The 11822-nt window shown below is 32.4% G+C and overlaps 1 protein-coding gene and 1 non-coding gene across 2 annotated transcripts; one reads left to right on the top strand and one right to left on the bottom strand.

The window, feature by feature from the left end:
* Positions 1 to 6: 6 nt before the first annotated feature.
* Positions 7 to 1512, top strand: LOC123420117 (NAD(P)H-quinone oxidoreductase subunit 1, chloroplastic). Its single transcript, XM_045107285.1, has one exon. It carries the CDS (start codon positions 820 to 822, stop codon positions 1381 to 1383), a length of 564 nt encoding a protein of 187 aa, XP_044963220.1. The 5' UTR covers positions 7 to 819; the 3' UTR covers positions 1384 to 1512.
* Positions 1513 to 8444: 6932 nt separating this feature from the next.
* TRNAL-UAG lies at positions 8445 to 8524 on the bottom strand. Its single transcript has one exon. It is a non-coding gene; the product is annotated as a tRNA-Leu (tRNA).
* Positions 8525 to 11822: the final 3298 nt, after the last annotated feature.

Below are 11822 nucleotides of genomic sequence, written 5' to 3'. Positions count from 1 at the left end.
GGCGGATCTCGGCGCACAGACTCCTTTTTTCTACATTTTTAGAGAGAGAGAATTAATATATGATCTATTTGAAGCTGCTACAGGTATGCGAATGATGCACAATTACTTCCGCATCGGAGGAGTAGCCGCCGATCTACCTTATGGATGGATCGATAAATGTTTAGATTTCTGTGATTATTTTTTACGCGGAGTTGTTGAATATCAACAACTTATTACACAGAATCCCATTTTTTTAGAGCGAGTTGAAGGAGTAGGTTTTATTAGCGGAGAAGAAGCAGTAAATTGGGGCTTATCGGGACCTATGTTACGAGCTTCTGGAATACAATGGGATCTTCGTAAAGTGGATCCTTATGAGTCTTACAACCAATTTGATTGGAAAGTCCAATGGCAAAAAGAAGGCGATTCATTAGCTCGCTATTTAGTACGAGTTGGTGAAATGAGCGAATCCATCAAAATAATTCAACAAGCTATAGAAAAAAATTCCTGGAGGACCTTATGAGAATTTAGAAGTCCGACGCTTTAAGAAAGAAAAGAATTCTGAATGGAATGATTTTGAGTATAAATTTCTTGGTAAAAAACCTTCCCCCAATTTTGAATTGTCAAGGCAAGAGCTTTATGTAAGAGTGGAAGCCCCAAAAGGTGAATTAGGGATTTATCTAGTAGGAGATGATAGCCTTTTTCCCTGGAGATGGAAAATCCGTCCACCCGGTTTTATTAATTTGCAAATTCTTCCTCAACTAGTTAAAAAAATGAAATTGGCTGATATCATGACGATATTAGGTAGTATAGATATCATTATGGGGGAAGTTGATCGTTGAAATGATAATAGATAGGGTAGAGGTAGAAACTATCAATTCTTTTTCGAAATCGGAATTATTAAAAGAAGTCTATGGACTGATATCGATTCTACCCATTTTGACCCTCCTTTTAGGAATTACAATAGAGGTACTCGTAATTGTGTGGTTAGAAAGAGAAATATCTGCGTCGATACAACAACGTATTGGTCCTGAATATGCTGGCCCCCTGGGCCTGCTTCAAGCTATAGCAGATGGGACTAAACTACTTTTTAAAGAAGATATTCTGCCATCGCGAGGAGATATTTCTTTATTTAGCATTGGACCTTCTATAGCAGTCATATCAGTTTTATTAAGTTTTTTAGTTATCCCTTTGGGATATCATTTTGTTTTAGCCGATCTTAGTATTGGTGTTTTTTTATGGATTGCCATTTCAAGTATAGCTCCTATTGGTCTTCTTATGGCAGGATATAGCTCAAATAATAAATATTCTTTTTCAGGCGGTCTACGAGCTGCTGCTCAATCCATTAGTTATGAAATACCATTAACTTTTTGTGTGCTAGCAATATCTCTACGTGTGATTCGTTAAAATAGGATCTTTTTCCTATAAAATCCATTAACTATTTATATTCCTTTTCTTATTTAGTATTTGGGTTGGTAAGTTAAACTAGATAGCTATATGAGTGAAATAAAACAGCTTCTAAATTTGTAGTAAAAAGAAAAAAATCTCATTTTCTACGTACAAGAAAAAAGTGGAAGTAAACATAAAGAGTGTAAACTCTTTATCCCAAGGTTGATATTTTTTAATTACTCATCATATCTTGAAGCGGGGCAAGAATAAAGGATTCACAATATGGAATTCCATTATTAGAATACTCCTAGTTATTACTATAACTTAAAAATTCATAAGAAGAATCCACCAAAAGTTAGTGAAGGGTTAGGAACACTAAAGTACATAAAGGATTAGTAATGGAAAATCTAAAACATTAGAGATTTTTTCCCGTAAAAGGAATCATAATAAGGACTTGCAATTTGTAGAAATTATCAAGTAGTACTTTCTTCGGATTCCGATCCAGAGTATGTTCCCATTCACTTGTTAAGGAAATGGCTATCAAGAACGAATTAACCCTTTATCCATTTTTTCTTTTTAAATACCCCCTTCCCGGGGGAAAGAAGAATAGTAAAAAAGATATGGAGTGCACTAGAAAAAATTTGCATTATTTCCTTCCTCTATTCATGCAGAATTGCTCATGAACTAATACTCCACTCTTTCCATTTATTAATTGAATTCCTATAACAAAACAAGTACCAAGTGTTTTATTCCAAGATTAAGTTATTACTGAACAAAGAAAAATTTGGAATATATTATAAAGGATGAGATCAATTCAGAAGCGCTTTTTCTTATTCTAGCAGACGGAATTCCTTTGGTCTAATTTAGGACTTTCAAATCTATTTTATTTTACCTAATTCTATCTATGCCCCAGGGGCTAGGAACAGAACAAAACAGTCCTTTCCTTTTTCTGATCATAGAGAAGCCGTATGAAGCTAAGGTTTCATGTACGGTTTTGAAATAGCGGTGGGAACTGTGATGTTATCATCGACTATGATTATCTAACAGTTCAAGTACAGTTGATATAGTTGAAGCACAGTCAAAATATGGTTTTTTTGGATGGAATATTTGGCGTCAGCCTATAGGCTTTCTGGTTTTTTTAATTTCTTCTTTGGCAGAATGTGAAAGATTACCCTTTGATTTACCAGAAGCAGAGGAAGAATTAGTAGCAGGTTACCAAACTGAATATTCCGGTATCAAATATGGTTTATTTTATCTTGTTTCTTACCTAAATTTATTAGTTTCTTCTTTATTTGTAACAGTTCTCTACTTGGGCGGGTGGAATTTCTCTATTCCCTATATATCCTTTTTTGATTTTTTCCAAATGAATAAAGCAGTTGGAATTTTGGAAATGACAATGGGTATATTTATTACATTAACTAAAGCTTATTTATTTCTCTTCATTTCTATCACAATAAGATGGACTTTACCAAGGATGAGAATGGATCAGTTATTAAATCTTGGATGGAAATTTCTTTTACCTATTTCCCTGGGCAATCTATTATTAACAACCTCTTCTCAACTTGTTTCACTATAAATAAGATAATACAATAATAGATAGTAAGAATATTTTCAACACAAAAGCTCTCCCAAACAAGAGAAAGAAACATATCTTTTTCATAGATATTTAGAATGAATATGTTCCCTATGGTAACTGGGTTCATGAGTTATGGTCAACAAACAATACGTGCTACAAGGTACATAGGTCAAAGTTTCATAACTACCTTATCCCACACAAATCGTTTACCTATAACGATTCACTACCCTTATGAAAAATCAATTACACCAGAGCGTTTCCGAGGGCGAATCCACTTTGAATTTGATAAATGTATTGCTTGTGAAGTATGTGTTCGCGTATGTCCGATAGATCTACCCGTTGTGGATTGGAGATTTGAAAAGGATATAAAAAGAAAACAATTGCTTAATTATAGTATTGATTTCGGAGTTTGTATATTTTGTGGCAATTGTGTTGAGTACTGTCCAACAAGCTGTTTATCAATGACTGAAGAATATGAACTTTCTACCTATGATCGTCATGAATTGAATTACAATCAAATTGCTTTAAGTCGGTTACCAATCTCCATAATGGGAGATTACACAATTCAAACAATTAGGAATTCGTCTGAAAGTAAAATAAACGAAGAAAAATCTTCGAATTCAAGAACGATTACTGATTACTAAACTTTGATTTTGTCTTTTTGTTATAAAAATCTACTAATTCTTTATTAAACTATAAAGAAAAACGAATAACTACTGCTTATTGGAAATTTTTTCTTATTTTAAATCAGACTAGATTTTGATGATATAATATAGTTTATAACTATACAGTTTATACACAAAAAATACCCTAATCCCTTTTTCCTTCCTCGAATCCTTTAGTTTTAGTCAGTTCATGAAAAATTTTATACTATTAATTTCTTTTTATCCATAATGGATTTACCTGGACCAATACATGAGATTCTTATGCTATTTGGGGGATTTATTCTTCTACTAGGGGGTCTAGGAGTAGTATTACTTACCAACCCCATTTATTCTGCCTTTTCGCTGGGATTAGTTCTTGTTTGTATATCCTTATTCTATTTTTTATTAAATTCCTACTTTGTAGCTGTCGCACAACTTCTTATTTATGTGGGAGCCATAAATGTCTTGATCATATTCGCTGTAATGTTCGTAAATGGCTCAGAATGGTCTAAAGATAAGAATTATTGGACTATTGGAGATGGGTTCACTTCACTCGTTTGTATAACTTTTGTTTTTTCACTAATGACTACTATCCCAGATACGTCATGGTATGGAATTCTTTGGACTACAAGATCAAACCAAATAGTAGAACAGGGTCTCATAAATAATGTTCAACAAATTGGAATTCATTTAGCAACCGATTTTTATCTTCCGTTTGAACTCATTTCCATAATTCTTCTAGTTTCTTTAATAGGTGCAATTACTATGGCTCGGCAATAAGAAAACTTAGAAAAAGTAAAAATTATAAGAATTGCAAATCTAAAATAAATAACTAAAGAATCACAATTTTGATTTAGTAAAACCCATCTACTGCCAACAAATACCTCCTTTCTTTTCTCTTTTGTTGTGTAATTGTTCTATTGTAATTAATTGAATCGGTTCAATTCTTTGCCCTCATATTGAAATGAATCGAGATTGATAAGGAGTTAGTTAATGATGTTTGAGCATGTACTTTTTTTGAGTGTCTATTTATTTTCGATTGGTATCTATGGATTGATCACAAGCCGAAACATGGTTAGAGCTCTAATATGTCTTGAACTTATACTGAATTCAATTAATCTAAATCTCGTAACATTTTCTGATCTATTTGATAGTCGCCAATTAAAAGGAGATATTTTCGCCATTTTTGTTATAGCCCTTGCCGCTGCTGAAGCCGCTATTGGACTATCCATTCTTTCTTCCATCCATCGTAATAGGAAATCCACTCGTATCAATCAATCTAATTTATTGAATAATTAGACTTTTTAATAATTAGACATAAAATCCTCTAAACAAAGGCGCACATATTAAAATAATATAGAAATCCATACTATTTTCTTAGTATTATTTGAGAATATCCTTTTTTTTTTAGTAAGTAGGTTATTGCATAGTATTCTTTTTCACTTAAATGAATTTTTGTATTTGTAATTCATTGATATTGCAATATTCAAATTGCAATAATTTATATTGAAAAGACGATAGCCAATAAAATAAATTGGCTAATTCGAAATCGTCTGTACAATTTGTAAAATTCTTTCTTATTGTTGAAGTCCAAAATTCAAGTCTCTTGGCTCTTTTCACGCTTTCTCACAAACGGATTAAAAAATAGATTTTTAATTTTGAAGTTTGGATAAACCATTGCTTCGTCTGGTGTCTACAATACATATGACTCATATAGTACTAATTTTCTTTTTACCAGATCGAAAAATTTTATGTTGAAAAGAAAAATTTATAGATCCAATGTCACATTCCGTAAAAATTTATGATACATGTATAGGATGCACTCAATGTGTACGAGCTTGTCCAACAGATGTATTAGAAATGATACCCTGGGATGGATGTAAAGCCAAGCAAATTGCTTCCGCGCCGAGAACCGAAGATTGTGTGGGTTGTAAGAGATGTGAATCTGCCTGCCCGACAGATTTTTTAAGTGTCCGCGTTTATTTAGGGCCTGAAACAACCCGTAGCATGGCTCTATCTTATTGATACGTTACAAAAACAAAAAACTTCATTTGAATCGTCTGATTCCTCTTTACCGAAGAAGCCTGTGCTCGAAATAATCGAGCACGGGCTTTTCTGGTCAAAACGTATCTTGTCTTTATCACTTTATCATGAGTTATTTTCCTTGGTTAACAATACTTGTTGTTTTGCCGATATTTGCCGGTTCATTAATTTTCTTTTTACCTCATAAGGGAAACAAAATCGTTAGGTGGTATACTATATCTATTTGTTTATTAGAATTCCTTCTAATGACTTATGCGTTCTGTTATCATTTCCAACTGGAGGATCCCTTAATTCAATTAAAGGAGGATTATAAATGGATAGATGTCTTCGATTTCCATTGGAGATTGGGAATCGATGGACTTTCATTAGGATCCATTTTATTGACAGGATTTATCACTACTTTAGCTACTTTAGCAGCTTGGCCAATTACACGGAATTCGCGATTATTCTATTTCCTGATGCTCGCAATGTATAGTGGTCAAATAGGATTATTTTCTTCGCGAGACCTTTTACTTTTTTTTATCATGTGGGAGTTAGAATTAATTCCTGTTTACTTACTTTTATCCATGTGGGGGGGAAAGAGGCGTCTATATTCAGCTACAAAGTTTATTTTGTATACTGCAGGCGGTTCTATTTTTTTCTTAATCGGAGTTCTGGGTATGGGCTTATACGGTTCCAACGAACCAGGATTAGATTTGGAAAGATTAATTAATCAATCATACCCCGCAACCTTGGAAATACTTTTATATTTTGGCTTCCTTATTGCTTATGCTGTCAAATTGCCGATTATACCCCTACATACGTGGTTACCAGATACCCATGGGGAAGCACATTATAGTACATGTATGCTTTTAGCGGGAATATTATTAAAGATGGGAGCATATGGATTGATTCGGATCAACATGGAATTGTTACCTCATGCTCATTATCTATTTTCGCCCTGGTTAGTAATAATAGGAGCTATCCAAATAATCTATGCAGCTTCAACTTCTCTTGGTCAACGAAATTTCAAAAAAAGAATAGCTTATTCCTCTGTATCTCACATGGGTTTCATAATTATAGGAATTGGTTCCATAACCAACATTGGACTCAATGGAGCTATTTTACAAATATTATCCCATGGATTTATTGGTGCTACACTTTTTTTCTTGGCAGGAACCGCTTCTGATAGAATGCGTCTTGTTTATCTCGAAGAACTGGGAGGAATATCTATCCCAATGCCTAAAATTTTTACCATGTTTAGTAGCTTTTCAATGGCTTCTCTTGCCTTACCAGGAATGAGTGGTTTTGTCGCAGAATTAGTAGTATTTTTTGGACTAATTACTAGTCCAAAATTTTTGTTAATGCCAAAAGCACTAATTACTTTTGTAATGGCAATTGGAATGATATTAACTCCTATTTATTTATTATCTATGTTACGCCAGATGTTCTATGGATACAAGCTATTTAATGTTCCAAACGCAAATTTTGTGGATTCTGGACCACGAGAACTCTTTATTTTAATCTGTATCTTTTTACCAGTAATAGGAATTGGTATTTATCCAGATTTTGTTCTCTCCCTATCCGTTGACAGGGTAGAGGCTCTCTTATCCAATTATTATCCTAAATAGGTTTGGTTTTTTTTACTAGTCTGCTCTATTAATGCAGAAATAAGTAAAAAAGTATAATTAGATCTATCTCGAATTTTTGAGAACCCTTTGAGAAGGCGCTCAAGGGGTTCTCAAATAAAATATAAAAGTAAAAACGTTCATTTCATGAACGTTTTTTTTTATGTAATCATTTAGGTGTTAATGTAAACGAACCATAACTATGTAAACCTATTCCTAATAGATTGATACCAAAATAACAAATCCAAATTATAAGAAATCCTATCGAAGCTATAAGTGCAGAATTCGTACCCTTCCAATTTGGATTTGTTCTACTATGTAAATAAATTGCGAATATGGTCCAAGTAATAAATGCCCAAGTTTCCTTAGGATCCCAATTCCAATAGGATCCCCAGGCCTCATTAGCCCATACTGCTCCACAAAGAATACCTATGGTTAAAAGGGTAAATCCTAGGCTAATGATACGATAACTCCAAGAATCCAAACGCTCCGTTAATTGATATTTGTAATAATTTGGAAATGAAGGGACAGGGGCGCTTTTTAAAGCACTTCTTTTTGCATAAAAAAATGCAATCTCACTAAAGAAAAATGTTTTATTTAAAACATTTTTTTTCTTTTTAGAAAAGAAATGGAAATTATTTCGAAATCTAATGATTAGAATAGCGGCAGATAATAAGGATCCGCACAAAAGAGTTGCATAACTTAATAACATCATACTGACATGCATCATTAACCACTGAGATTGTAGAGCAGGTACTAGTATCGTGGATTGATGCATTTCAGTTAAAAGACCCGACGTGGCAAAGCCTTGCGTTAAAATAGTACTTGGCGTAGTTATTGTGCTTAAATCATTTTTAGAGTTCTGTATTTTAGGAATGGTATGAAGAATATACAGAGCCCATGAAAGGAAGATCAATGACTCATATAAATTACTTAATGGAAAATGTCCCGAAGAAACCCAACGAGAAACTAAGAATCCTGTTATAGAGAAAAAAGTAACTATCATTCCTTTTTCTGACGAATCACGTAATCTCCCAAGTTCACGAACTAATAAGGTTATCAAATGAATCGTAATCACAATTGAAATCGTTGAGAAAGAGATATGAGTTAGTATATGTTCTAAAGTTGCAAATAGCATAAGGGGAAGGTCCCATTACAAAATTGTAAATTTCGAATTGATTTCTAATCTATTGTATTCCTTTTCAAGAATGCCGCCACTCGGATTCGAACCGAGATGCTTGAGCACTGCTTCCTAAGAGCAGCGTGTCTACCAATTTCACCATGGCGGCTAACTTCAAATAATAGGTAACTTAAAAGAATAATAGCTATTATCTCGGGAATCGTCGATATTGGGAAAGTCCATAAAATTTAGGAACATTAGAGTTTTCATTAAAATGGACTTCGTTTGGTAGTATCGTTTCCATTTTTTTTTTACAATAAACTCTTGCTTTGCCCAATAGAAACACTGGTTGAAAGAGTTGGAACTTCTTTTTTCTAACTTGCAATTATAGATATAGAACTAATTTTTTCTAATTAATTTATCGTTTAAATTTTGAAAATTCTTTCAATACAATGAAAAAAATCCAAAAGGGTTTCTATTTAATGATGAAATTAAAATGGATAAATAGAAAAGGCTTTTTGGATTTTTGAAAAATTTCTAGAATGAAAGTCTTTATGCTCTTATTAATAAGATTTACTAACCTTATGATTTTGGATAAGATAGGTGGAAGTTGTAAGTCCTATTGTAAGAATACTCCACTTTTCATAATTTTCATAATAAAATATGAGCATTCTATTATGAAAATTATGAAAAGTTCATTGATAGGAAAAGAATACTTAGCACACAGTATACCAAACAAAACTTTTTTTTATTGTATATATAAGAGGGGTTTGTTATAAGAATATTGTACCGAAGTAATTCGACACATAAAAGTACATTCAAAGAAGAATCCAAATTATTAAATAATTGGAATTCTTTTTTGAAAAATCAATTCATATTATTCCAAAATCTTATTATTTGTTTGTTTGTTGCCCAGAAAAACCCTTTGGTTTTGGATGCTCATTACCACTGGAAAATGATCTTGATTTTACTAAAGAATAAGATTGTACTATGGAAAAATAAGTCTTTTTCTTCCAAATATTTTTACGAATACGCTTTTTTGACATTGAAGTACGTTTTTTTGGAACTGCCATTCAAAAAGGAAATTACTTTTTTCTAGTTGTATGTGAAAGACATCTATTGCTGCAAATCAATCCTTCTTTCTTGTTTTTATTAGTATTTATACTTAGATACTGAAAGATACTGAAATTGTGAATTATTTTTTACTTCATTTTGTCTAATGCGGATAAGACAAGAATTTTTAAACATTTTTTCTGTATATATTTTATACTTTGTTTTAATAATATAGAATATATAGAAGGGTTTCCCATTTATATCTATTTATATATCAAGTATACTCCATATATAGATATATGGTATGGAAGCCTATCCCCCGGGGGGATAAAAAGAAGGGAAAATTCAAATAGTTAATTAAGCTCAGAATGATATTGTATTGTATTCCATAAAGGAAAGGAATTCTAATCAAAACAAAAAATACTGAGTCTCTTAAACAAGACATTCTAAAACTTAGGTAATTTATAGTCATAAGGACTATTCGATAATTTCTTATAAACATAGATTTTCATTGGAATTCACTCAATCAGTTATGGAACAAGAGAGCTGTTTCATCTTTGTTTTAAAGAAATATAAAAATGAATAGAAAGTAAAAAGTAAAACGATTCCTTTTTTTTTTTTTGTAAATATCTTTATTTAGATAATAACTAGGTAACGAAGTTATTTGATTAACTTTTTGAATTTAACCAACTAAACCCATTCTTCATTTTTTATTATTTCAATGAGATAAATTTTTAAAAAATGAAGAATTCCAGTATTTTTTCTTATTCTTTTTATTTATTCTTTCAGAAAGAGATAAGAGTTGGTTTGGTGAATCGGAAACAATTTTATAGAAAAATTGAAGTAAAAATCGCAATTTCTTTTCTTATGGAACATACATATCAATATGCATGGGTAATCCCTCTTCTCCCACTTCCAGTTATTATGTCAATGGGATTTGGCCTTATTCTTATTCCGACAGCAACAAAAAATCTTCGTCGCATATGGGCTTTTCCTAGTGTTTTACTCTTAAGTATAGCTATGGTATTCTCAGTTCAACTGTCTATTCAACAAATAAATGGAAGTTCTATCTATCAATATCTATGGTCTTGGACCGTCAATAATGATTTTTCTTTAGAATTTGGATACTTGATTGACCCACTTACTTCTATTATGTTAATACTAATTACTACTGTAGGAATCCTGGTTCTTATTTATAGTGATGGTTATATGTCTCACGATGAAGGATATTTGAGATTTTTTGTTTATATAAGTTTTTTCAATACTTCTATGTTGGGATTGGTTACTAGCTCCAATTTGATACAAATTTATTTTTTTTGGGAACTCGTGGGAATGTGTTCTTATTTATTGATAGGCTTTTGGTTTACACGACCAATCGCAGCGAGTGCTTGTCAAAAAGCTTTTGTAACTAATCGTGTAGGGGATTTTGGTCTATTATTAGGAATTTTAGGTTTTTTTTGGATAACAGGTAGTTTAGAGTTTAGGGATTTGTTCCAAATCGCTAATAACTGGATTCCTAATAATGGAATTAACTCTTTACTTACTACTTTGTGTGCTTTTTTATTATTCCTTGGTGCAGTTGCGAAATCCGCACAATTCCCTCTTCACGTATGGTTACCCGATGCTATGGAAGGACCCACTCCTATTTCGGCTCTTATACACGCAGCAACTATGGTTGCTGCGGGAATTTTTCTTCTAGCTCGACTTCTTCCTCTTTTCATATCTTTACCTTTGATAATGAGTTTTATTTCTTTAGTAGGTACAATAACACTATTCTTAGGAGCTACTTTAGCTCTTGCTCAGAGAGATATTAAAAGAAGCTTAGCCTATTCTACAATGTCTCAATTGGGTTATATGATGTTAGCTCTAGGTATAGGTTCTTATCAAGCTGCTTTATTCCATTTGATCACTCATGCTTATTCAAAAGCTTTATTGTTCTTGGGATCTGGATCCGTTATTCATTCAATGGAACCTCTTGTTGGGTATTCACCAGATAAAAGTCAAAATATGGTTCTTATGGGCGGTTTAAGAAAATACATTCCAATCACAAGAACTACTTTTTTATGGGGTACACTTTCTCTTTGTGGTATTCCACCTCTTGCTTGCTTCTGGTCCAAAGATGAAATCCTTAGTAATAGTTGGTTGTATTCGCCCTTTTTTGGAATAATAGCTTCCTTTACTGCAGGATTAACTGCCTTTTATATGTTTCGGATATATTTACTTACATTTGGTGGGTATTTGCGTGTTCATTTTCAAAATTACAGTAGCACTAAAGAGAGTTCCTTGTATTCAATATCCTTATGGGGAAAAAGGATACCCAAAGGAGTGAATAGGGATTTCGTTTTATCAACAACGAAGAGTGGAGTTTCTTTTTTTTCACAAAATATACCCAAAATTCAAGGTAATACAAGAAA

The sequence above is a fragment of the Hordeum vulgare genome, unplaced genomic scaffold, assembly GCF_904849725.1.
Source record: "Hordeum vulgare subsp. vulgare unplaced genomic scaffold, MorexV3_pseudomolecules_assembly, whole genome shotgun sequence".
Lineage (NCBI taxonomy): Eukaryota > Viridiplantae > Streptophyta > Magnoliopsida > Poales > Poaceae > Hordeum > Hordeum vulgare.
Note: the sequence above shows the minus strand (reverse complement) of the source record. Positions and strands in the feature narration are given on the sequence as shown.